Here is a 26,712-nt window from a genome sequence, read left to right as displayed (position 1 = left end):
GAATGCCATGATTATGGAAGACATATAGTGCATTCTGGGCATGGTATAGCACTGGTACTTGGGACTGTGAGGCAGAGATTGGATGGAACTGTGAGGGAATTAAAGAGAGTGAGATTGAAAAGAAAACTGGGGGCCAGATCTTGAATGTGAGACCAAATCTCTTCACAGTATGTTTGGAGTTTTGGCCTTGGGTATAAGTTAAAGTGCTATGGGGGAAAGATGGTAAGAAATATTAGTTTTTAAGGTAACTAGTACCCATGGTCTGTCTTCTGAGAATGTTGGCCTGGAGTGGTGGGGGCTGGCTCCTCGCTGACATCTGTCCCTGCTCTATGTGTCCATAAGGGGAACCCTTTTTCCGAACATCTCACAGGCCCGTCCTGACTGCCACTCCTTCCCCATTCGGAGGGTTGCCAGGGAGATGTCCTCTGCGAACGCAGCAGGAGTCAAGGGGCTCTTGTGTTTTGCAGCTGGCAGAGCTGAGAGGGGTTCCTCGTGGCCTGTACGACGGACCTGTGTGTGAGGTGTCTGTGACACCCAAGACAGTCACTCCGGCCTCCTCGGCTAAGACGTCTCCTGCCAAGCAGCAGGCCCCACCTGTCCGGAACCTGCACCAGTCTGGATTCAGCTTGTCTGGTACGGTTATGGTTTGGGTAGGGCCTGGTTCTGCAGGGTTCCTGCTCATGGAGCAGGCAAGTCAAGAATTGATTTTGTTAAAGGGGCAGAACTGGAAAGGAATGATCTTCATGAGAAATATGAATATCCCCAGAGACGTAACTCATACCAATGACCAGTTGGGTTTCAGAATCTTGACAGGAGTTTACATCACATATGATGTTATGATGCATGTTCTCTGTGTATTTATATACAACCTGGTATAGTAAGAGGGCGTTTCTCCAAAGTCTTGTGTCCGTTCTAAAAAAGGGTATTGTATTTCTGAATTCTCTTTGCCCCCGTGCATGTGGTATATTGTAATGGTTCAGCTTATGGAGTCTGGAGTTTGAATAGCTCAACTCTGTAGCCACATGCGGCTCTGCCTCAGTCCCCTTGTCTATAGAATGGGCATAAGAGTAGTAGCTACCTCATGGGGCTGTCGGAGGATTAAATGAGTTAACGTACATGTGAAATGCTTACAACAGAGCCATTTGATAGTTGTGAGTTGTTTGTGTGGATAAAATGTGATGTCAGGGAAGGTGAGAGCAAAAGGTCCAGATTTTAAGGCTTCCTTACTTGAAACTTCCAGTCCTCCATGTGGCCCATGGCTAGAAACCTACTTTTCAAGCTCTCTGTGCCATAGATATGTATCCAAATCTCTATGGCACGTTAAAGAAACAGTTAATCTGATAGATTTTTTTTCTTGTCAGATATACTGGTTTTCAGAAAGCTACCCAGTATGTATATAGGCATTACCAATTTTCAAAAAAAATTTAATTATTTAAAAAATTGAGGAGGGGCAGAGGGAGAAAGAATCTTATGCACACTCCCTGCTGAGCACGGAGCCCCACACAGGGCTCCATCTCACCACCCTAAGGTGATGACCTGAGTCGAAACCGAGAGTAGGAGGCTAAACCAACTGAGCCACCCAGGCGCCCCTACCAGTTTTAAAAATTTTACTTTTGTCAGAAAATGAAATGAGCATAATAATGTCTGTGCTTTTTTCTTTTTCTTTTTCTTTTTTTTTTCTTCTTTCTTCTTTCTTCTTTCTTTTTTCTTTTTTCTTTTTTCTTTTTTTATCTGACCAGGCCATTCCAACCTAAGGAAGCATCATTGCTCTTACTCTTGATTAGACAGCAGAGGTGCAGAGTTAGGGGAGTAGAATGTGGCGGAGAAGGCTGTTCAGGCCTTCAGAAAAGCCACCCTGGGTCTGACTAATGAAGAAAGGGGCAGGATGTAGTCTTGGGCAAAAGATGAAATAGTGTTATTTTTACGTATAGTTTTACTCTTTCAAACAAGGGAGCCAACCAGCTTCTGCAAAGACTGCTTTACAGGGTGGGTGATTTCTTTGGCTATTTTAAGCCAGTCCCTTTTTTGGAGTTTAAACTTGCAGTGAGGTTTTGAGAGAGGGATAAGGTACATGGTATGGGCCTGGCCCTTTTTCTCCTGGGCTGTGCTATTTGTTTATTTTTATTTATTTTTAAAGATTTTATTTATTCATGAGAGACAGAGAGAGAGAGGGGCAGAGACCTAGGCATTTGACCACTGAGCCACCCAAGTGCCCCTATGCTGTTTTGGTTTAAAGCGGGAACTCCCTCGTGGGAACCTTCTCCTGGGAACTCTCGAGAACTGGGGGGAACTGGTAGGACTGCTTTTGACTGGACTCCTGTCTCCTCTGCAGGTGCTCAAATTGATGACAACATTCCCCGCCGCACCACCCAGCGCATTGTGGCTCCTCCTGGTGGCCGTGCCAACATCACCAGCCTGGGCTAGAGGTCCTGGCCCCGCAGCCTACGTGGGGATGGGGGATGGGACACCTGAGGACATTCTGAGACTTCCTTCCTTCCTTTTTTTTTTTTTAAGAGCCTGTGATAGTTACTGTGGGGCAGCCAGTTCATGGGGCCCCCTCTAGGGCCCTGCACTCCGTCCCTCACCCGGAGTCACTGATTTTGCCACCCACTTCCCTATACATCTACGAATATCACACCCAAGTCTATCCACCAACCCCATACACGGAACTGCATCCAACACTCAGACATGCGAAACAAAGCAAATCACAACGAGGGCGTTTTTCATCTCTAACCTCTGTTGTACTTGTTACCATCTTCCTTTTTCATGGGGGCGGGGAGGAAGATAAAGTGAATTGCCCAGAGCTGCCTTTTTCTTTTTAAATTTTTAAAAGTTTTCTTCGTGGGTCTGGGGAGAAGGTGGGTGGGGGCGGGGGGAGAGTCTTTTTTTTGTTTTTTGTTTTTAATACTAAATTGGGAAGCCTATTTCGATGTTAATACAAGGGGTTTGAACTGGACATCCTAATGATGCAATTATGTAACCATCGAGCTGCTTCAGGGTGGTTGGCAAACTCTTGTCCCTCCTGAGACGCTCCAAAATGGCCACACTGCATTCCATCGTCTTCTGGGTCAACTGTTGATAAAGGGCAGGTTTTCTTTTTGGCCTAGATTTTGCTGCAGATCACATTTTTTGAGGATTCTCTTCTCCTTTCTTAATATCTTTTCTGCTCTCTCTCTTTAGCTTTTTTATTCATGAATATTCTCACGTGTGTCCCTTTCTTTGTGTTTCCTTCAGCCCTTGTCTCTGAGACTGTGTTTTTCTCTCCGTCCCCTAGTGTCCTCTCAGATGACCGGGTCTACTGTTTTAGTGTGGTCATAAGAACCTGCCTGGAAGAATTTGAGCTTTGTCATTGCAACCATAGTAATATGCTGTCCTAATCTGTACACGACTGGTGCTACCCACCCACCACCACCAGGATATGCGTTTGACTTTGGGATGCTTCCAGGTGCAGTGAAGGCTGAGCTACCCACACTATCACCTGTGGGCTCAGAATAGAACCTCAAACAGTACTGAGATGTTGCAGAAAGAAACCTGAGGTTATAGGACATAAGGTTTTTCCTCCATGCAATGCTAAGTAGCTAAAGAAAGACACCCATCAAATCAGCAAATTGAGCCCCCCATGACCCAAGCAAACCAGTCAGCCTCAAGTCGGCCGCCAGCACAATGTTGAGCTGGGAGGAGTCTGACCCTCACTGGGGCTTGCTGTTTCCCAGCCTAGTGTGTCTTTTGGGATTCCAGAGCATGCTGGGACTTCTCGCTTCGGGACAAAAAATATTTTTTTCTTGTTCAACTATTTTGGAAGTTATCCATGCAGTACAGTGGTGCCCCCTTCCACACAGGGGGATACATTCCAAGACCCCCAGTGGATACCTGAGATCTCGAATAGTACTGAACTTGTTTTATCCCCCATACGTACTTGTGATAAACTTTAATTTATAAGGCACAGTAGGAGGTTAACAACAATAACTGATAATAAAACAGGATAATTATACTCTAATAAAATGTATATGAATGTGGTCTCTCTTAAAATATTTTATTATACCATACTCACCCTTGTGATGACATCAGATGAAGAAAGGGTTATATGATGGGATGAAGTGATGTGAATGACGTAGGCGTTGTGACGTAGTGTTAGGCTACTGCTGACCTTCTGACAGTACATCAGAGGGAGAATCACCTGCTTCTGGACTTCAATTGAAGAACTGAAACCGCAAAAAGCAAGACGACAGATATGGGGGGGGGGGTGATGCTAAATAGCAAGGCCTTCTGAACTCAGAAAATCTTTGGGAAACTGGACTTTGAGTCCATTTTACCTTGTAAGGGGAAAAAATTTGTTGCATGAGCAACATGTCCAGTCACAGCTGTTGTGGGGAGAAGAATCTTACAAATCAAACGTATGGCCCCCATAGAGACCACAGATGACCCTGTGTCCACATCCCTACCCTTGTTTCCGGGACCCTTCCTGCTAGCTGCCTTCATTCCTGGCCCTGTCTTTGCTGATTTGTGTTGCATTTCCTTCCAAACGCGTTTACAGGTTCTTAAGCAATGTTAACGTATGCAGGCTTTTATCAAACCAAATCTGCTTTTGTAAAGCATAACATAAAAAAGTAGATCACATCATTACACTAGTCTCTCCACACATTTTGCCTTTGGGGTTATGGTTGGGGTTTATTTTTTGTTGTTGTTGTTGTTGATTTGTTATTTTAAAAGTAAATTGCACTTTTAAAGAATAATTGGTTAACTTAATATATTTGCTTTTTTCTCACCTGCACTTAGAGGAAATTTGAACAAGTTGGAAAAAAATTTTTTTTTTGTTTCAATTCTAAGAAACACTTGCAGCTCTTTTAGTATTCACTGAGTCTTCCTGTTTTTCCTGTACCAGGTCATGGTGATTTTGGTTATTTTAATTGTTTTCTTAAAACCATTTGAAACCTGAAGATTTCTGCAGGCTGTGTAAGCATGTTTACCTGTTGGCTTGCTTTGTGTGTCTGTTAAATGAATGTCATATGTAAATGCTAAAATAAATGGACAGTGTCTCCGAACTGAATAACTACAGTGACTTGATGCTCTAAAACAGTGTAGGACTTAATAATAGATGGTTTCTAATCCTTGGAATTGTGATTGTGACCCATGAGTGGAGGAACTTTCAGTGCTAAAGCTGATAATGTGTGTAGCCAGGAGAGTACCTTTTTTTTTTTTTTTTTTTTTGTAACCACTGTCTTAATGGCAAAATAATTATGGTAAAAAAAAAAGTCTCGTGTTTATTATTCCTTAAGAACTCTGTGTTATATTACCATGGAACGCCTAATAAAGCAAAATGTGGTTGTTTCAGGGGCGTGTCTGTGTCGAGATGTTCAAGGAGGCAGTTGCTTGGCCTCACCCACCCGAACCTTCCCTTCCTGAAACATTCACAGGCATCTATGGCCTGGCTTTGGTGATGGCACCAAGTCAAGAGTTTTCACTACATGTTGTAAACTCATAGGCAGCTTTGAGCTTATGGCCAGGCCCCTGAGGTCTATTGCCAAACAGAACTGTGTGGCAGAGCTGAGTGTCACACCTTCATAGACCCTGCCCTAGAGAGGGCAGGATATCTTTCAGAATCAAGTTGCAAACACAAGTTTGGAAGTGGGAGTCTAGGGGGGGACCATATAGGTTGGTGTGGTGACCCCTGTGCCCTCTGCATCCATACAGCTGGTTCACCCTGGAAAATCTTCAAGCTATAAGGAGGCATACAAAATAAGAGATGAAAGTGTGTTGACTTGCATCTGAGGCCCAGGAAAGCAGGACAAAGTACGTGTTCTCCACCCCCAGAACAAGGGCCAGGAATGCACACTGGGGGCAAGAGCCATGCCAACCCCAGCTGGCTGGCTGCTTGGTTCTCACAGTTACCGTAACGGGGCACTGGTATATTGGTTCTGAAGACACTGAAGTAAGTGTGTGCTTGGGACTCCCCTGCACAAGCCCACCCTGTGATTGGTGAAGTCTTTCTTTTCGTTTTCTATCCAGCCCTGTCCAAACAGGATATGAGGTGGTTTACAAAAATATATACACTAAACTAAGCTTTATAAACCAGAGTGTTGGAGTGAAGGGGGAAATGAGAGAAGGAAAAATAAGGTAAGGCCTCAGTGGGGTTAGTACCACACACCTGCCATGAGGTTGTAAACGTGGAAGCGAGTTCTGAGCATTCCAGCAGCAAATACAAAAAAAAGGGAAGCGTGGCCAGAAGACCATAAAACATCTATAGTTACCAGAAGTACATTAGTCCAGAAGGAAAACCGAGATTATCGGTCCTCAGCTCTACTGGCAAGGCTTGGCGACCCCTGGAACCACCAGTGTTGTGTATCTAGGGCTGGCTCTACTGCCTTCGCTGTATGTGGTAGCAGATCACCATGATCCCGGAAAATCAAATCTGTCCAAGAGGGGAAGGGAGAAAGGCTCACCCTAACCTTTATTGGACCTGTGACAACAATGGAAATTGCAGGCCCAAAACCCATGCTCCTATTCCCACCTTGGCTCCATCCTACACCAAGAAGGTGCTCCTGCTCATGCCTGTGGACAACTCGGCCCCATGTTCCAGTAGGGCTTCCCAATCCCTAGCAAACAGCCACCCCAAGTCTGTCCTCACCGGCTGTGAGGTCTGCCGTCTGGAGAGGCCCATGTAGGCCCTGGGAGAAGGCATGGGTCCATCTGAGGGGAATTGTAGGGTGGCCAGAGCAAGTGCTCTGAAGAGAAAATCCCATGGGTGCCACATGGATAAACAATGAAACCAGGTCTAGAGCTCTTCTGTGGTGTGATATAATCCAAAGATAGACTTTATTATTATTATTATTATTATTATTATTATTATTATTATTAAATTTTATTTATTTATTCATAAGAGACAGAGAGAGAGGAAGAGACACAAGCTATTTATTCATAAGAGACAGAGAGAGAGAGAGGAAGAGACACAGGCAGAGGGAGAAGCAGGCTCCAGGCAGGGGCCCCGATGTGGGACTCGATCCCGAGACTGGGATCACGCCCTGAGCTGAAGGCAGACACTCAACTGCTGAACCACCCAGGCATCTCAGTTTTATTATTTTAAAAAATATTATTTATTTTAGAGTGAGGGAGCATGAGCAGGGGCGGGGTGGGCCAAGAGAGGGAGGGAGAAGGAAAGAGAGAGAGAGAGAAGCACACTCTGTGCTGAGCGTGGAGCCCGACGCAGGGCTCTATTACCCCCCTGAGATCATTACCTGAGCTGAAATCCAGAGTCAGAGGCTTAACCAATTGAGCCACCTGGGTGTCCCTCCAAAGACAGATTTTAAAGCATCTGGGAAAAACAAGTGAAGTGGAATGTATATCCTTCAGGAAGGGTTTCTGTCCAGTGTTGCTGTGAATTGAAAGTTCTATCTGCTGGCAAGTTTCTATAGCATGCATATTCTTTATGAAAAAGCAGATTTATCCTTTTCTCCTCAACTGGGATAAGTTTTGATGGTGCCACTGATGAGGTATACATCTTTTGGAAAGCTTCTATGGGCCTTATTTACCTTTCTGCAAGATAGAGATGATGTTATCTTGTCAATCTAACTCCCAGCTTAGGACCAAACCGGAAAGGACAAGCTGTAAATCAGATATGGTGCAGAGCAGAAGATTGCAACAGAGCAATAGGAAGCTGTTGGAAACAGTGTCCTCAGTGTCTGTCCTAAAATAGAACTAGATTAGCAGATGACGGATGACGGCAGAGGTCTTTAGTTGAGGGCAGGGATTGTAGAACCATGACACATCAGAGATGGTGTCGATGGTCAAAGAAAACAATCTGTTGGCTAAAGTCATGCTGACAGTAGCTAGCGCTTATTATTATGTGACAGGCACTACTCTAAAGGCATTGCACGTATTAGCACAGTTAGGCTTTGCGGCAGCACCCTGACAGGGGACAATTTCTTATAAGAAAGTTCTGGCTTAGAAGCTCATGAGAAAGAGAGAAGGGGGGAAAGTGGCAGAGAATGAGCCTGTGCAGGCAGTTAGGCAGACTCACGGGGGGAAGTCATGGACAGGTGAGAGCTTGGCGAGAAAAAGCACAGTGATCTCATGCAGCTGGCACCGATTGGGAGACATATGGGCTCTAAGGAAGAGAAATGAAAGGCCTAAAAAAAAAAAAAAAAAAAGAAAAGAAAAGAAATGAAAGGCCTACAAAATACACAGAGCTAGGAGAAAAGTGGTTCCGAGGAGAGCACCAAGTGTAAAGGAAAACAATAATGATTTCAGTACAGTTGAGTTTTATACAGAAGATTTGGAGAGATTGTATTGATTTGGTGAAAAATTACAAATCGTGTATGCACCCAAATGTATGTAGAGAATTGATTTTATAAGGATCTGGAAAGAAAAAAGTCATGTCTATTGAAAATACTTTGAGGGGCACCTGGGGGGCACAGCTGGTTGAGCACCTGACTCTTGGTCTCAACTCGGGTCTTGATCTCAGGGTCATGAGTTTGAGCCCTGCCTTGGGCTTCATGCTGGGCATAGAGCCTCCTTCAAAAAGAAAAGAAAAGAATAGAAAAGAAGATACTTGGCAAAGGAGCAAAGGGACTTAGACACATAAGTGCATTGTTGTTTTTTGAGGATTGGATGGCGAGAGAGGACTGGTGCAGTCAGGTTGGGGGCAGCAGATGCCACCCTTAGCAGTGAGGAACGTGGCCTCCACTCAGGGCTTGAAGCCTTGCAGGACTGAACATAACATGAGGGGCTCACAGAAGGAACTCTGGGAGGATTGAAGACCAAACACCACAGCACATAAGGTCTTATGGTCAAATAATATATTACTTTGAGATTGTTTCTGTGATTAATTTTGGCAGCTAAGTGTTGTCTGTGCTGTAGCTGCACAAACTGTTCTCCTCCTAATAAACCTCATCCCATAACATAGAACTATCTGGAAACAAGGCATGGGCTGGAGGTCTGAGAGATGTAGCCCGTCCTCTTCCGGCGATGACCTTGCTGGGGACCAACTGTTTTCAGCCTTATCTTACAACTGTGGGGACCCCAGGGACCCATGAAAGGACCCAAGTGTAGATGCCTCAGGGAAGAAGTGGGCCAGAGGGGAGAATTTCTTGTATGCTGTTCACAGCTCTCAAGAGTTGATCCCTCTTCGGAGAAGATCAGATCAACAGTGGACTTTACACTGAGACTTTCCATTTCTGGTGGTTATTCCCCTTGATTTTTCCTATCACTCCAAACGGTTGCCATTTTTATCTGTTAGCCTTGGGAAGGCCTCGGAGTATACAATGAGCCTATTACAAGTCTGCCGATCTGTGGTGTTGCGCTCCCTCTGCTGGAGACAAACATCCTTTATCTTTCCTTAGGTGTTCGTGAGAAAGCACAGAATGTAGCCAAGGACTGCCTTGTTTCTCAAGAGAACAAAAAAGGAGGGTTAGCTGTCTGCTGGGATAGACTGTGAGTGTCCTGCCTAGATGTAGGGACATGGGTCCCCTACATCTTTATCTTCCACTCCTTGACCAGCATTCCTATGCACCCACTTGCACTATACCCATGTTTCGACGTCATACACCTTCGGTCTCTTGACTCGCTTGTTCTCTGGCTATTAGCCTCCCCCTAGCAACCCACCAGGACCTCTCATTTTTATTTTTTAAAAATATTTTATTTATTTATTCATGAGACACACACACAGAGAGAGAAACAGAGACATAGGCAGAGGGAGAAGCAGGCTCCACGTGGGGAGCCCGATGTGGGACTCGATCCCCAAGACTCCAGCATCACGCCCTGAGCCGGAAGGCAGCTGCTTAACCACTGAGCCACCCAGGCGTCCCCAGGCGTCCTCCACCAGGACCTCTTAGCAGTCACTTGAGCTCTCTTATTAGTTCCCTCAATTTCTTTGAACTGGTGTCTTTGAATTGTACCTGTTGAACAAACCCAACTCTGGATTCCTGATCATAGCAGCCCTGCCAGCCAGCAGCCCTGGCACAGCTAGGTCTTGATCCAGAGCACCAACCCCAAAGGACAAGGACAACTACCTGAGGGTGAAGGCTCTCCTGACAATTGCCTAGTTGCTCCCTGGCATCCGCGTCATGTACCAGATTGTGAGGAATGAGAATTCATGATCCGCCCCCTAGGCTACGGCTAGATTCTGGGAGGCCCAAGTGCTATTGTGTAAGAGGGGACATCTAGCCTTCTGTTCTTTTCTCACTTGTGTTCTTTTCCCACAGACGTTGTTCTGGGCATCTGTCTTCTTCTGTGCTTCTTCCCCTTGACCAAACCTCCCACTCTCAAACTCTACATTGTGTTTCATGACCAACAAACTCACTCAAATACTTCAATAAACTCTTATTTTCACTGAACATTCTCTTCTACAGCTTTGATTTTTTTTTTTTAGATTTTATTTATTTATTTGATATATAGAGAGAGCACAGACGAGAGAAAGCATGAGTGGGGAAGAAGCAGTTGGGGAGGGAAAAGCAGTCTTTCCATTGAGCAGCGAGCCCAATGTGGGGCTTGATCCCAGGATTCTGGGATCATGACTTGAGCTGAAGGCAAATACTTAACTGACTGAGCCACCCAGGCACCCTTATAGCTTTGATTTTAAAAGAAATCCTGGTTCTCTTTTCTAAGGATGAAATTTCATCCTTAGTCTTCTCAAGTGGAAGTTCCTTTGTATCTCAATCCTCACATTCTCCAGGGTGGTAAGGGGTTGATGTGCTGCTCAAACTTCTATATGCCCTTCATCCTCTCCATTTGGCTCTGCTGCTCTCACACCCTACTCATTGCTGTAATCTACTGATTCGGAGGCACTTCTTGTTTATGGAAGATTTGGCATCAAACCATGGTGTAGCTTTGCCCTCTACCACAACCCCTGTCATCAGTAGGGGTTATTTCAACATCCATGCTCCTGCTCTTTGGCAGCACCAGTTCTCCCTGTCCCTCATTCCATCTGTCTTCTTCTTTCACAAGCTTCCTCCTGTCTTCCTTCCCTATCCATGGTACATGATTTCATTCTTCTCTTTGTCAACATCCTAATTCCTTGACCTTTTGTCCTTTTTTATGGTATCCTTTTTGTCAAACCACAATCCCAAGCTGAACCCAACCAACCTTCTCTATAACTTGGGCATGAACCACATAATTCTGCTAGGGATAATAACACAAGGCAGGTTGCTATCATGAGAAAATCCTGGTGACTGACCAGCTGAACACTGACCTGTGAACACTTCCCAGGAATCTTTTTTTTTTTTTTAAAGTTTATAGGCTGCTGTCCTGCTTTCCATGTCTTGAATCTCTGTCCCCCTTCTTCCTATGTCCCCTTCAGAAGATGTTCTTGCCCCCATTTCACAATGAAGATGTACACCATCAAGCAGAAACTTCTTTGACATCCCTTTACTAGATAAATAAAACTATCACAGCTATCCTGATTCACTCTGTCTTCCTCTCCAAACCCACATTTTATCTAAGTCAGCCCCTCTACCTGTGCCAGCTGCACCCAACTTCTCAGAAAATTTTATCTGTATTTTCAATCTCTCTCTTCCTCTTTCTCCCAGATAATTTAATCAAAATCAAAACATGCTCAAATAGCCTTTTTAATAAATCCCTCCTCTAATTCTACATTTCCATCCTCTCATCTTTCTCTCCTCTTCTGAGCCAAATTTCTTGGATGAGGTATCTAGATTCACTGGATCCATTTTTCCACATTCCATTTACTCCTTAACCTATTCAAGTCCTGCCTGGACCACATAGTGATCTCCCTGTTACTAAATTCAAGGAAGAGTTTCCATCTTTATCTTACCTGGCCTCTTGGGAGCGCTTGATGCAATTGACTTCTTTCTTTCTTTAATGCTTGTGTCATTTGCCTTATTTTCTTTCTATCTCTGTAGCCATGATTCAGTATTCTTTTCCAGCCATTTCTTCACCACTCAATTTGGTATTTTAGAACCCTTCAAGGCTCAAGGATGCCTGGGTGGCTCAGTCAGTTAAGCATCTGCCTTCAGCTCAGGTCATGATCCCAGAGTTCTGGGATCAAGCCCTGTGTTGGGCTCCCCGCTCAGTGGGGAGTCTGTTTCTTCCTCTCCCTCTACCCCTTCTTCTGCTCATGCTCTCTCTCTGATGAATTTAAAATCTGAAGAAAAAAAAAAAAAGGAATCCTTCAAGGCTGTGTCACAACAGCTCTTTTATTTCATTTGACCCTACATTCTCTCCCTAGGCAATCTCTTCTCCCACAGTTCCCTTTCTATCTATGTGATAATGACTTCCAAGAGGTTGTGTGGATAATGATTTCTCTTTCCAGTCAAACCTATATATCTAACTTTTACTCAGACTTTGGTTGTAGAGTTTGTGGTCACCTCAAGCACATGTGAAAAATATGGAACTCTCTGTCTTTTTTCCTTCACAAATCTGTTTCAACTTCTGTGTTTCATTGAATTGAAACACAGGCATCAAACCAAGAATATATTTTTTAAAGATTTTATTTTTTATTCATGAGGGACACACACACACACACACACACACACACACACAGAGGCAGAAACACAGGCAGAGGGAGAAGCAGGCTATCTGCGGGGAGCCTGATCTGGGATTTGATCCCAGGACTCCAGGATCAAGACCTGAGCCAAAGGCAGATGCTCTACTGAGTCCCCCAAACACCCCCTCAAAAGTCTCTTGGTTCTACCTCTTCAGTATCTCTCAAATCTGCAGTCTCACCCCTATTCCTCCTATTATCTTCCCCTCTGCTCCTTTGCTCTTTGTCTCAACCACCATTATTATTCTCCTAGATAACTAGGTTTTATTGCATCCATTTGTCTTTGTTTTGTTTAACTTTCCTTGACTTAGAGAGACAAAAAATGGTACCAGTTTTAGGTGTATAATTCCTTGATTTTTCTAGATGTATACTCCCATAGAACCAATGTCCCAGCAAAGAACATTGCCATCACCCAGAAAGTTTCCTTGTATACTTTTCTAGTCAGTCTCTGCCATAAGAACCCTGGCTGCAGCACAGGGTAACCAGTCTTCTGCTTTCTGACACCATAGTTTAGTTTTGCCTGTTCTAGAATTTCATATACATCAAATCATAGATTATGTACTCTTTTGTTTCTGGCTTTTTTTGCTCAGTATGATGTTTGTGAGATTCAGTAACCCTTTCTTTTGTATTGGTGAGAAGCATTCCATTGTATGAAAATACCACAATTTGCCACAATTTGTCCATTAACCAGGAGATGGACTTTTGGGTTGTTTCAGTTTCTGGCTATTGTGAATAAGGCTGCTGTGCATTTTGTAATTTTGATTTTTAAAAATGATTTTACTTATTTATTTGAGATTGAGAGCACAAGTAGGGAGAAGGGCAGAGGGAAGGGAACAAGCAAACTCCCTGCTCAGCAAGGAGCCTGATGAGGGGCTGGATGCCAGGACCCTGGGATCATGACCTGAGCTGAAGGCAGATGCTTAACTGACTGAGCCACCCACGCCAGGCGCCCTTCTGCTATGATTTTATACTGACTTTTGTGGACCTATGTTTGACTTTTGTGGACATATGATTTCATATGTTTTAGTAGAGATAGGAGTGGTTCATATATAGGTACATGTTTAATTTTCTAAGAGATTGCTGAACTATTTTCCAAAGTTGGTTGTACCATCATCACACAGACTAGCTGTATATGAGAGTTCCAGTGGCTCTACACACTCACCAACACTTGAAATAATCATACTTTCACATTTTTACCATCTAGAGATATTTTTAAATGGTTGTTAAAGTCATTTTCCCATTTTTTATTAAGGTCTTTGGGACTATGTCTTATTTCTATTTATATTCTTCATTTTATCACAGGATCTGGCTCATGAAAGGTATTCAAAATCATTCTGGACTTAACTGAGCTAAATGCCATCTCACTCAAGAGCCAGATATACATGTTCCCTTGGCTACATTTAAAAAAATATTTTATTTATTTATTCATGAGAGACACAGAGAGAGAGGCAGAGACACAGGCAGAGTGAGAAGCAGGCTCTCCATGGGGAGCCCGATGTGGGACTCGATCCCAGGACTCTGGGATCACACCCTGAGCTAAAGACAGATGCTCAACCACTGAGCCAGCTGTATTTTAAAGGAGTTGGCAAAACTCAGGCTTGATGCTGCAGAAGAGAAAAGGACAAAGAAAGCCAAGGCAAATCTATCCAATATCTTTTGTGTCACTTCTCATAGTTCTTAAGTCTCCTGACTTGATTTACATTTTTGACTGGTTTTCCTCAGCCAGGAGGAAAAAAAATAAAACTTTTCTTATTTTGAAAAGCAGAGTGTCTGGGATAATATTTGGATGAAACTATACAATTAATTGCACAATAAATCCCATCATGTACAGACCCATTACTGAGGTTAGCTGGTACATGAGTAGACTTAGCAGGAGCTGCTTTGGTTGTTAAAAAAATAAAGTTTCTTCTCCCCAGGTCTCATATGCTAATTTGAATTTTGTTTTTCTAAGGTTTTCTTTCACTAAATTCTTCACATTATTTAAATGAAATCTCTGCTTGGGCCAGACTCCTCTCTCTATTATTTTCCAAACATGCCTGTCCCCTCCACTTCCTTGCTCCATCTCACCTTCATGCTTGGTGTGAAGGGGACATTTTGGCAAGTAATGCTTTGGAGTTATGCTGATGAGAGGAGATCCATGTTCCAAAAGAGAAGCTGAGCTTTTTCCCTGCTGTTATACAAGTGCTCCTCTCTGAAGAATGTAAAGATCCATAGCAAATGATATTAAAAAAAAAATGGGACTTGCTAGTTCAAGCACAGAACAGGATGAAGCCAATGACCCAAAGTTAGAAGGTAGGGAAGTAAGGTTGCAGAGGAATTGTGGGGGAGAGGTTCCTGGGAGCAAGCCAGGAAAACTGACATTGATGGAAAGGCTCCTGATAAAATGATAAAGAAACATTCCCACCAGGTGTATTTACAATTAGCTGACTTAGTAAGACTGAGTTATTTCTTATAACTGACAGACCTTCCAAGACATTTTGTGGCAGGGTTTGTGTAGTTCTAACTCAACACGCTTGCTCAGAACACCATCCTTCTTTACTCTTTTGTTTGCCTCCGTATTTAATGATTCCAGTGATAATTATAATATCGATAATACTAGCCATAAATACAGTTTAGTGAGCAAAGGAGACATCATTAGCTTCGTTTTACGGATGACAAAAACAAGGCTAAGGGAAGCTAAATAATGAGCCCAGCTTCTTATTCCTGGAAATGGCAAAATTTAAAATCCGTGAGTCCCATCCTGGGCTCTTTTTGCAGAGTCACGAAAGGCGACAGACTAGTGGGTAAGCACGCGGGCTCTGCAGCCAGGCTGTGTGGGTGCGAATCCTAGCTTAGCCATCTCCCAGCTGAGTGCATGGGCAAGGCATAGCGAGTCTGTGCCTGTTTCCTCCTCTGTAGGATGGGGATAAAAATAGTACTTACTTCATAGGCTCTTGTGAGGCTTGAATATGTTGGCGTGTGAAAACTCACATGTGCTCGCTAAGTGCTCAATAGGTGTGAATTCTTGCTACACCCACTGTGTTGTCAGCTCTTCCTTCTTTGGCCTCTTCCGTTATTGATACTCAGTATCCCTCAGTGGATTCTTCTCAGTTTTACCTTATAAGTATTTATCAGCTCTTTAAGGATAGAGACATGCTGTATGCATCTCCCATAGCATTAAGCATGGTTTCTTGCACAGACAGATGCTGAATAAAGGTCACTTGGACTGCACCGTAAAGTAGACAACATACTATTTAGGAACATAGACTCTGGAGCCTGACTAATCTGGGTTCAGATCCCAGACCTTCTACTTACTAGCTGTGTGCTCTTGAGCAAGTGACTTAAGCACTCTGCGCCCCCCTTCTTCATCCAAAAATTGAAGATAATCAGTATTTCCCACCCTGGAAGTTCAGAGTGAGGACTGAAGAAGTTATTTTATGTGAAGTGCTTAGAACAGTGGCAGATTCATCATAAGCACTGTATATGTGCTTGCTCTTACTGTCATCTTTTTAAGGTGACTGTCTTATCTCTGAAAGTAGATTGCAGGCTTTTGGGAACAAACAACTTTCAAATCTCAGTGACTAGCGGAGCCACTGTTCATTTTCATCTTAAGTCATGCAAGTTCCAGCATGGTTGTTCCAAGTCAGAAACATTTGCTCCCCTGTGGTCTTTCTTTTAAGTGTTGACATGGTGACTCTGGCTCCTTCAGTTTTCTGAAATCACCACGCTTACCACATGGTCTCCAGCATTGCCAGAAGAGAGACTTTCAGGTCAGGCCTGGACACATGCATGTCATTTTGCTTGCATTCCATTGGCCAGAACTCATCTTATGACTCTTCCTACATGCAAGGAAATATAGGCTTCCTGTGTGTCTACGAGGACACTGTAATACTTTGCTTAACACAGAGTATTATTTCTGCCACACCAGAGATGAGATGGTTCCCCAAAGGGTAAGCAGGGTGATAGAAGCAAGCAGAAGAGAGGTGGAAAACTCTGTTAACGTTACTGCCTTCAGATTAATTAAAGATTATTGGCAAGGCCCAACTGTCTCTCTATAATGTGATACTCTTAGCACCTTCATCTGAAGAAAAATGAGAAAATGATTCTAAAGCATTGTAGTTCTTTGTACCAGACTGCATGGACCCTAGCTGCATCTCAGACATCTCTTGGTTATGGCCTTAGCTCTTGACACAATGGTCCTCAGTGCTGTATCCATAAATTCCCCTTGCTGGGGGTTCATTGGTAGAGAGAAAAGAACAGTGTGGTGTGTATTATGCTCACTGCCAGTGGACAGTTTGTGGAGAGGTGGACCTCTACCAGACCCAGGTGCCTACCTACAACAGCAAATGGATCAAATGAGGTTTCATTCTAGAGAAGAAGGCAGACTTGTAAACAAGCAATTCAGATTAGTGTTGTAACAACCGTAAGCCTCAAGATACACAAGCAGGAGGATGTACTAATTGAGGGAATGGGAAAGATTTCACAAAGAATTAATGAGCCTTAAACAATGAAAATGGGACAAAGACTAGAATGGGGAAGTCTGCTCCTGTAGAGCAGCAACCTCTAGGCCAATTCTACCTAAACCTCAGGCCAAGTTCATCTCCAGGGTTACTAATCTGATGCTTGACTTGAGCTTTTTATGTAACTGGGTTAGGCCAAGGTGACCAGATATTCTGTTTCTCTGGTCCTTCTATTCCCCAAGAAATTTCTGTCAGTTCTTAGTAACTCCTTTGCAAACCTGACACTAGCTGAAATGCTACAATTTTCACAAAGGATGACTCCATTGGAATTATGACTGCCCTTCCTGTTCCTCATTCCCACTTCTCCATCTTCTCTGCCCCACCTCTCAGCCTTCACTCATTCCAGAATGGCATCCTGTCCTTCTGGTCCTTACTTAGAAAAACAGTCCTTCCCCTTTAAATGCTTAATTCCACTTTAATATGGCATTGCGTCTGCTCTCACCATGCCCCTTTCCTCCTGGGTGACAGGCTTAAGACATGATGGTTTCAGTTGACCAAGTGTTGAGGAATTTGGAACGAAGCTTATTAAACTCCGCTCTGGCAAGTTGCACAATTTCCTCATTAGATGGCAGCAGTGCACAAGCTTGCAAGAGCAAGCCTCTGAACTCTTGAAACACATGAAAAGAGGAAGGAAGGGAACACTTAAGTCAGGGCATAGCTCATTTATAAACAAGCACAGGCCCACTGTTTATGGGGACCAGTGGATGACTATGAGGAGATCGGTGGATGACTCTAGGTTTGGAGACTTATGTGTTAATACAAAGCGGTGTGAAGAATTAATAGGAGTCACTAAAAAAGCTGATTACTGGAGGCCAAAGTCTCAAGTCCCCCCATTAAGTAAGATTTCATGGCGTGGCTGACACTGTTTTCAGTAGTGCTGTCAGCTAGCCAACCAGGGACTAGAGAGGTTGAGGTCTTCATTTCCTCTTGTAGCCTGTTTTGGTGTTTCATGTTGATGTCTCCTCTCTCTCTCTCCCTCCCTCTCTCTCTTTCTCTCTCCTCTGTCACTGTCTATACAGGTAAAGTTACTGGTCAAACTGGTCACCATACTTCATTTTATTCTTTCCTGTTCCCAGTTCCTGTTTCCATTCCCAGCCTAGGCCTTCTTATTATGCTTGATATATAAGGATATGGATCTACACATTGTCGTTTGGGATACCCTAAAAACCATGGTCTTCCCACGTTAAAGTCATGTATTAGAGAGATGTTCTCTTTATTTGTATTTTAAGTGAGTCAAGGGATAGGTAATACATTAGATGCTATTATACCATCGATGCTAATTAAGGCTTAACACTCAAAATGAATGGACCATAGAACAAATAAACATCTTAAAATAACTATTAAAAGCAAAAGTAAGGCATGTTAAATATAAAAAAAGTATCAAAAAAGCATAAAGCACAAGAAGGCAATACATTTGGGTATGTACATTCATGTGTTTCCCACCTCCCCCCTCAAACTGATACCAGTCTGAATATACTATACAGAAATATTTTTAGTAATTCATTTTTTCTTTTTAAAAAATTATTTATTTATTTATTCATGAGAATACACAGAGAGGAGAGGGAGAGAGGCAGAGACACAGGCAGAGGGAGAAGCAGGCTCCATGCAGGGAGCCCGATGTGGGACTCAATCCCGGGTCCCCAGGATCACACCCAGGCTGAAGGCGGCACTAAATCGCTGAGCCACCAGGGCTGCTCAGTAATGTCATTTTTTCATGGCCAGTTAATACTCCATTCTAAAAAAGTATAATGTATTTGATCAATCCCCTATTCTTATTGTTGGTTTTCATTTTTTTCTATTATAATTTGTTCTTTAATGAACTCACTTGCAGATAAATCTTTGTATTCATTCATGATTTTAGCCTTAGTACAAATTGCTGGGAACCAAGTTCTTTGGTCAAAAGGTATGCCCATTTTAAGACTGTGGTATGCATTGTCAAAATGACCTTCAGAAAGTGTTTACCTGAATGTCCTCACATCCTCACTAACACTGAATATACTAACTTTAAAAACAAAATTTGCCAATAGGACAGGCAAAAGAATTCTATTTTTTTGCTACTTTGATTACTGTTTCTTGTGTTTATTTTTATTTATTTTATTCTTTTATATTTATTATTCATATTTGTGCTTATTCTTTGAAAATTGCATAGTCATGTCATTTGTCCACTTAAAATTTATAGTGCTTATTTTTTCCATTGAGTTGTATGAAATCTTTGTATACAGATTGTCACCCATTTTCTGTAATGTATTTGCAAATATTTCCCTAATTCATTATTTGCTTTTTTTTTGTTTTTTTGCTTTTTTTTTTATAATGATCTATTCATTTATTTGAGAGAGGGAGGGAGAGAGAGAGAGAGAGAGAGAGAGAGAGAGAGAATGGTGAGTGCATGAGTGGGGAGGTAGACAGGGCAGAGGGAAAGAAAGAACCTCAAGCAGACTCCCTGTTGAGCATGGAGTGTGATGTGGGGCTGGACCCTAGGACTCTGATTTCATGACCTGAGCCAAAATCAAGAGTTGGCTGGCTTAACTGACCCAGTTGCCCCATTCATCATTTGCTTTTTAAAAATATTTCAAAAGTGTTAGTATTTTAACAGCTTCATTGAGGTATAGTCGACATATACCGAACTATACATATTTAAAGTGTACAATTTGGTGTTTGGACACATGTCTACCTTTATGAAACCATCACCAAAATAAAGATAATGAACATATGCCTCTGTTTCATTGTGCCTGTATAATTCTTCCCTGCCTTCTGTCCCTATACCCAGGCAACCACTGATCTGCTTTCTGTCGCTAGCAGCTAATTTGCATTTTCTAGAATTTCATATAAATGGAATTTTATAGTATGCATGATTCATTTTGCCTGGCTTCTTTCTCTTAGTATAATTATTTTTATATTCATCCATGTTGTTGCATATATCAGTAGTTCATTCTTTTTCATGGCTGGACAGTGTTAACCTTGCATAGACAAGTTGCTTTTCCATTCACTTGTTGACAGTCATTTGGATTGTTTCCACCTTTTTGCTACTACAATAAAAGCTGTCATGAACTTTCAGGTACAGTCTTTTTATGAACATATGCTTTTGTATGGAAACACCTAGGAATGGAATGGCTAGATCATATGGCATGTTTCCCTTTTTTTAAAAAAATTGCAAACTATTTTTCAAAGAGGTTGTACCACTTTACCACCAGCAGTGAATGAGAGTTCTAGTTGCTTCTTCCCCTAATCAACATGTGGTATAATCAGTCTTTTTAATATTTAAATTGTATTTCTCCAATGGTGCATAATGTCAAACATCTTCTCATATATTTATTTGCCATCTTTGTATCTTCTTTGACACTGAATATTATCAATTTTTGAAGGTTTAAAAAATATTCTGGATTCACATTTTTATCAGATATATATCTCGCAAATATTTTCTCTCAGTTTGTAAAATTGTCTTTTCATTCTCCACTGAAATGCCTTCATACTTCTGTTAAAAAGCAGATGTTCATACATGTGTGGGTCTATTTCTGGACTTCATATTCTGTGGCATTGATCTATTTGTGTATCAGACACCAGTATTTCACTGTCTTGATAATATGTCTTAGAGTCAGTTAGTGTTAGTTTTCAAAATTTGTTGTCCTTTCTGCAATTTGTTTTGGCTATTCAAGGTCCCCTGAGTTTCCATGTGAATTTTAAAATGAGTTTGACAATTTTTACAGAAAAAGCCTGATTGAATTTATGTGGTAGATCAATTTGGGAGTGAATGGACATTTTTTACAACATTGAGTGTTCTAACTCATAAATGTATATCTCTCCATTTTAAAGGTTTTTATAAAATTACTTTCAGCATGTATACTTTTATTTTAAATCTATTTTTACTTTATAATAGTTTTAGAATTACAGAAAAATTGTGAAGATAGTACAGAGATTTCCAATGCCTCCCACACGCAGTTTCTTCTATCATTAACATCTTATGTAAGTAAGATTCACATTGGTTCACATTAAATGAACCAATACTGATACATTACTGATAACTAAAATCTATACTTTACTCATAATTCCATAGGTTTTACCTAATATGCCCTTTATGGTATGGGATCCCCTGCAGTGAGACAAATTGTCGTATCTCTTTAGGCTCCTCTTGGAAGTGACAGTTTCTCAGACTTCCCTTGTTTTTTTTTTTTTTTTTATGATCTTGATAATTTTGAAGAGTATTGGTCAGATACTTTGAAGAATGTCTTGCAGTAAGGATTTGTTTGATGTTTTACTCACAATTAGACTGGGGTTATTGGTTTTGGGAGGATTATCACAAAGGTAATGTGTCATTCTCATTACATATATCTCATCACATCAATGTATATACTATCAACATGATTTATCACTGTTGATGTGAATGTTGATCACCTGGCTGAGGCAAGTTTTTCAGGTTTTTCTTTTGTGGAGTTATTACTTTTTTCCTTCTTTATATACTATTTTCTTTGGTAAGAAGTCACCATGCATATCTTGAACTTAAGGAGTGGGGAGTTATGTGCCACTTCTTTGAGAATAGAGTATATAGATTTTGAATGTACAGATCTTTCATTTTGTCATATTTTTCCCTATTTTTTATTCATGATGCTATTTTAAGTGTGATTGTTTTGTAAATTGTTGTTCATGTTTAAATATACAGTTGATATTTGTATATGGATCTTACATTTTTGCTGATCTTGTTTATTTGCTTCAGTAGCTTTTTGTAGAGCCACTTAACTGACTGAGCCACCTAGTCACTCCTTGAGATTAAAAAAAAAAATAGAGATAGACATTGGATTTTTAAAGTGCTTTTTCTTTATTTATTGAGATGACCTTATGCTTTTTATTTTAAAATTTGTTACTATGATGGGTACTCCTGGGTGGCTCTGTGGTTGAGCATCTGCCTTTGGCTCAGGGTGTGATCCCAGGCCTGGGGATGGGGTCCTGCATCAGGCTCCCATGGGGAGTCTACTTCTCCCTCTGCCTATATCTATGCCTCTCTTTCTATGTCTCTCAGGAATACATAAATACACAATTAAAAAATATTTTATTTATTTATTCATGAGAAACACACACACACACACACACACAGAGGCAGAAACATAGGCAGAGGGAGAAGCAGGCTCCACGCAGGGAGCCCAATGTGGGACTCGATCCCGGGACCCCAGGATCACACCCTGGGCTGAAGGCAGGCACTAAATCACTGAGCCACCCAGTCGATGCAAATTAAATCTTTAAATAAAAAATTTTTTTGTTAATATGATGAATTACATAGACTGATTTTCAAATGTTGAACGAACCTTGCATTCATGGGAAAAACTGCCCCAATGTATCATCCTCCTGTTACATTGTTTGATTCAATTTGCTAACCTTTTATTTAGAATGTTTACATTTGTGTTTATGAGAAACAGTGATCTGAGTTTTCTTTACTTGTAATGTCTTTGGCTTAGTGTCTGTTTAATGTTGGTTTTATATAATAAATTTTGAAGTATTTTCTCCTTAATCTCTGAAAGAACATGTGTAGGATTAATATTATTTCTTTCTAAAATATTTGGTAGAATTTACTATCAAAGCCATCTAGGCATGGAGTTATGTTTGTGGGAAGATTTTTAGATAACAAATTTAATTTCTTCAATAGATAGAGGGCTATTGAGGTTATATATATTTCTTTTTGCATACGCTTTGGAAATTTGTGTCTTTCAAAGAATTGATCTGGGATGCCTGGGTGGTTCAGTGGTTGAGCATCTGCTTTTGGCTCAGGGTGTGATTCTGGGATCCAGTATCAAGTCCCACACCGGGCTCCCTGCGAGGAGCCTGTGTCTCCCTCTGCCTATGTCTCTGCCTCTCTCTCTCTCTCTCTCTCTCTCTCTCTGTGTCTCTCATTAATAAATAAATAAAATCTTTAAAAAAATTCTTCTTTTCCAATATAGGTATTTAGTTCTATAAATTTTGTCTTAGTGTTTTACTGTCTTTTATATGTCAGTTATTGAGAAGTGTGGTATCTAGTTTCTAAACATTTAGATCATGTGCAGAGATCTTTTTATTATTGATTTATATTTTAATTTCATTATAATTGAGCATATTTTGTATGACTTAAATAACTTTACATTTATTGAGAATTGTTTTATGGACCTAAATGTGGTCCATCTTGAAAAATGTGCCAAGTGCACTTGAGAAGAACCTTCTGCTGTTGGTAAATGGAATATCCTACAAGTGCCACTAGGTCAAATTAGATGAGAGAGTCATTCAATTCTTCTAATGTTCACATTGATTATCTGTCTACTTCTTATATCAGTCCATACCAATTTGATATAGCTGAGAATAATTTAATCTGAAGTTTTAGAACAATGTTAAAATGGAGTCAGCAACATTCTGTTTTGTCCTCCACATTACTGGGGAGACCATTACTACAACATTTTCCAAAATGAATTTCTGTAAAATATTGGTCTGGAGACCATGGAAACAATATCCTATAAGGTCAAATGGGTATGAAACATATAAACAAATAAACATACAAACATATAAACAGTTGAAACTCATATAAACACATAAACACCTGTTTAATTTGGTTAATTATTTCTCAGATTTATTTGTTCAAAGCACAATTTACATACTTACTAATAAAATCCATCAGAACTAAAGTTATTTGGGACATATTTTAGGATATACTAAGTAAATATGGCTTTAGCTATTGTGTTAATATAGATATTATTTATCATGTTAGGATTTTTAAAATCCTATTTTAACTACTTTTTTTAGAAAAACAGATATCAAATTTTATCAAATCTTATTGGGATAATTATGCTTAAAAATCTGTTTAAGTAAAAAAATCAAATTAATTTATGCATATTATTTCTTACATAAAGATGATATCAATTTGTTAGAACTTTATTTAGATTTTTGAATTAATACTTATTATTAAGAATGATCTATTTTTTACACATCTGTTTTATCAGGTTTTGGTTTTCGGCTATGGTATCTTAAATTAATTTGGATTGTTTCCATTTGTTTCTGTACTGCAAAATAGTTTACATGGCACAAGAATTGTCTATTGTTTGAAAGTTTGTAAAGACTTGCCCATAAAACTGTCTGAGCCCAGAGCCATAACTAGATTATAAATATGAACAATTAAGGGAATAAGGTTTGGTTTGTATGTAAGTCCTGGAAGAGAGTTAATTGCTTGACATATTGAAGAGGTCTGCTTAGAGCAATAGAGCCTCTTGATAATGAATATAAGTAAAACATTGGGTCCCTCTATGTTCTCTGACTTAAGAGTTTCCCTTTATCAGGTTGATACATGCAGGATTGATTAGCCATAGCTTTATGTAGCAGGAATAACCTGTACTTTGACCAAGACAGAGGCGTCTGGCTTTGTCTTGACCAACAGCAGAAGAAACTATGGTGGTTATTAGATCCCTCTTAGTGCTGGATAACCTGCTCCTGCTACAAAGTGGACTAAACTGAGAGAGGTTTCTGGGAACAGAGGATCCCACCTGAGCAAGGGGTCACTGCCCTGGAGGTAGCAAGCACAGCAAGGCCATGGCACCTACAATCTTGATAATAAACACTCAGTTCTCCATGTCAGGGTATGCACTTGGTCATCACCCAACATCCATTGTCTTCTTTGTGGGCAAATCACTTCCTGTTGATTGTTTCTCAGGGTCTGTTCGGTCTATCTGACACGGAAACAAGAGCCTATTGTTTTCAGAGTGGGATTAGCTCCTGGCAAGAGAATCAGAGTTGTGACTTAACCTCTTAGTAGCCATTTCTATTTTTCTCTTGTCTTCTTTCTTTTCTTTTTCTTTCTTTTTGCTTTTTAATATTTTTTGCCATATGTAAGTGTATACTTAGTGATATTAAGTACATTCACACTGTTGTAAGATCATCACCCCCATCCACCTCTAGAATTTTTACCATCTTCCCAAACTGAAATTCTATATTCATGAAGCAACAACTCCCCATTCTTCTCTTCCTCCAACCCTTTTATTTTACATTTTTACTAATCCTACTACTGTGGGTACCTCGTATAAGTGGAATCCTATAGTATTTGTCCTATTGTGACTGGTTTATTTCATTAGAATAATGTTTCAAGGTTAATTATAACACGTGTCAGAGTTTCCTTTCTTTTGGAGTTTCAGTATTAGTCCATTTGTGTGTATTTGAAGTTTCTTTTTTTAAAGATTTTATTTATTCATGAGACACACACACACACACACACACACACACAGAGGCAGAGACACAGGCAGAGGGAGAAACAGGCTCCACGAAGGGAGCCCGACATGGGACTCGATTCCGGGTCTATAGGATCAAGCGCTGGGCTGAAGGCAGCACCAAACTGCTGAGCCACCCAGGCTGCCCCCATTTGTGTGTATATGAACAGAGAAGCAGAATCTGACAGTAGCACTGAGCCACAAAAACACAGCACATAAGGAAAAATTCAGTGCATTCCTGATCTCATTCCTTCAGTGCTCCTGGAGTTTATCTTTCCTAAGGTTTGGGTCCTTAATTCTTATTAATTCAGTGTTTCTCAATACAATTATTCCGAACCCCCTTTAAGGAACTAACCAAAATCTGTTGTTGATGACAGAAGAGCCCTGACTACTATGGCCCCGGGATCCTTTTCTTTTTTTTTTTTTTCCCCCAGGATCCTTTTCATCCAGGAAATAATGCAACTGATCATCATTGAGTTGGCACTGTTATTTCTTCGTGGCAGAGAGTACACTGCTGTCCAGATTCATATAGATGATTCACACCTGAAGGTGGCTCTGTAAATTGAATTCATGGCTCAATAAATAAGGGCTTTAAGTAAGCATGAGGGAGTATGCTGCAATAAGAAATTACTCATGAAAAATCTCTTGAGATGTGAAGTCCTATTTACCCTATGATGGGTGAACACTAAAAATTCAGAAACGACATAAAAACACTCAGATCTTAAAATTTAAGATCTTTTAAAGAGTTCTTTCTCTTCCAAAGAATTCCAAGAATCAGAAAAATTGAGCAAAAGGATTTCAAAAAGATATAATTAGAGAAGAAAGACCCAGAAGAGAAAAGAGGCCAACAGAAGACATGAAACTATGCTGGGTGTGATGGTTTATGGAACAGGCTGCGCTCCTTGGGGCCCAAACAGGAGAGGACATGTATCCCTCTAGCACTGCCTTCAGACTAGCACTGTGATGCACTTCCTACTCTTTGACAGTGTCTCTTGCAGAACCTGAAGCATTTGAATTGCTTTCAGTAATAAAAACAAGTCCCATTTGACAGTTGCAACCTAGTTTCACGATGAAAAGGACCAGCCCCAAATGCCACATCCTGCTTTTTTACCCTTCGTCCCAATTCCAGGCTGGTCTGTAGTTGGGGACTAAGTTAGTGTGCTTGGGCTTCCATAGCAAAGTCCCACACACTGGCTGGCTTAAACCACAGAATTCAGTTTCTCAAAATTCTGGAGGCTAAAGGGCTTGAGATGAAGGTGTCAGGCCTCTTTTCTTGGCTTGCATATGGACAGCCCTGGGTCCTCGCATGGTCTTCTCTCTGTACATGTCTGTTCTAGATTAGAAGACACCAGATTAGTCCTCTTAGAAGGACACCAGTCATATTGGGTTAGGGCCCACTAACCACTTTCTTTTTTTAATTTAATGACCTCTTTACAGGCCCCATCTCCAAATATAGTTATGTTCTGAGGTGCTGAGGGTTGGAACTTCAACATATGAATTCTGTGTGAACACAATT

General features: G+C 41.1%; 1 protein-coding gene across 3 annotated transcripts in view; it reads left to right on the top strand.

Annotated features, from left to right (window-relative positions):
* DPYSL2 (dihydropyrimidinase like 2) overlaps positions 1 to 5,331 on the top strand; it is a 137,925-nt gene extending 132,594 nt beyond the window's left edge. For all 3 annotated transcript variants that reach the window (XM_038573761.1, XM_038573762.1, XM_038573763.1), the window contains exons 13-14: positions 468 to 633; positions 2,333 to 5,331. In XM_038573761.1, the coding sequence (XP_038429689.1) occupies positions 468 to 633; positions 2,333 to 2,424 (258 nt within the window). In that variant the 3' untranslated portion in view covers positions 2,425 to 5,331. The remainder of the gene's footprint in view (positions 1 to 467; positions 634 to 2,332) is intronic.
* Positions 5,332 to 26,712: the final 21,381 nt, after the last annotated feature.

The sequence above is a fragment of the Canis lupus genome, chromosome 25 (assembly GCF_011100685.1).
Source record: "Canis lupus familiaris isolate Mischka breed German Shepherd chromosome 25, alternate assembly UU_Cfam_GSD_1.0, whole genome shotgun sequence".
NCBI classification, from domain to species: Eukaryota; Metazoa; Chordata; class Mammalia; order Carnivora; family Canidae; genus Canis; species Canis lupus.
This window is presented reverse-complemented; position numbering and strand designations above follow the sequence as displayed.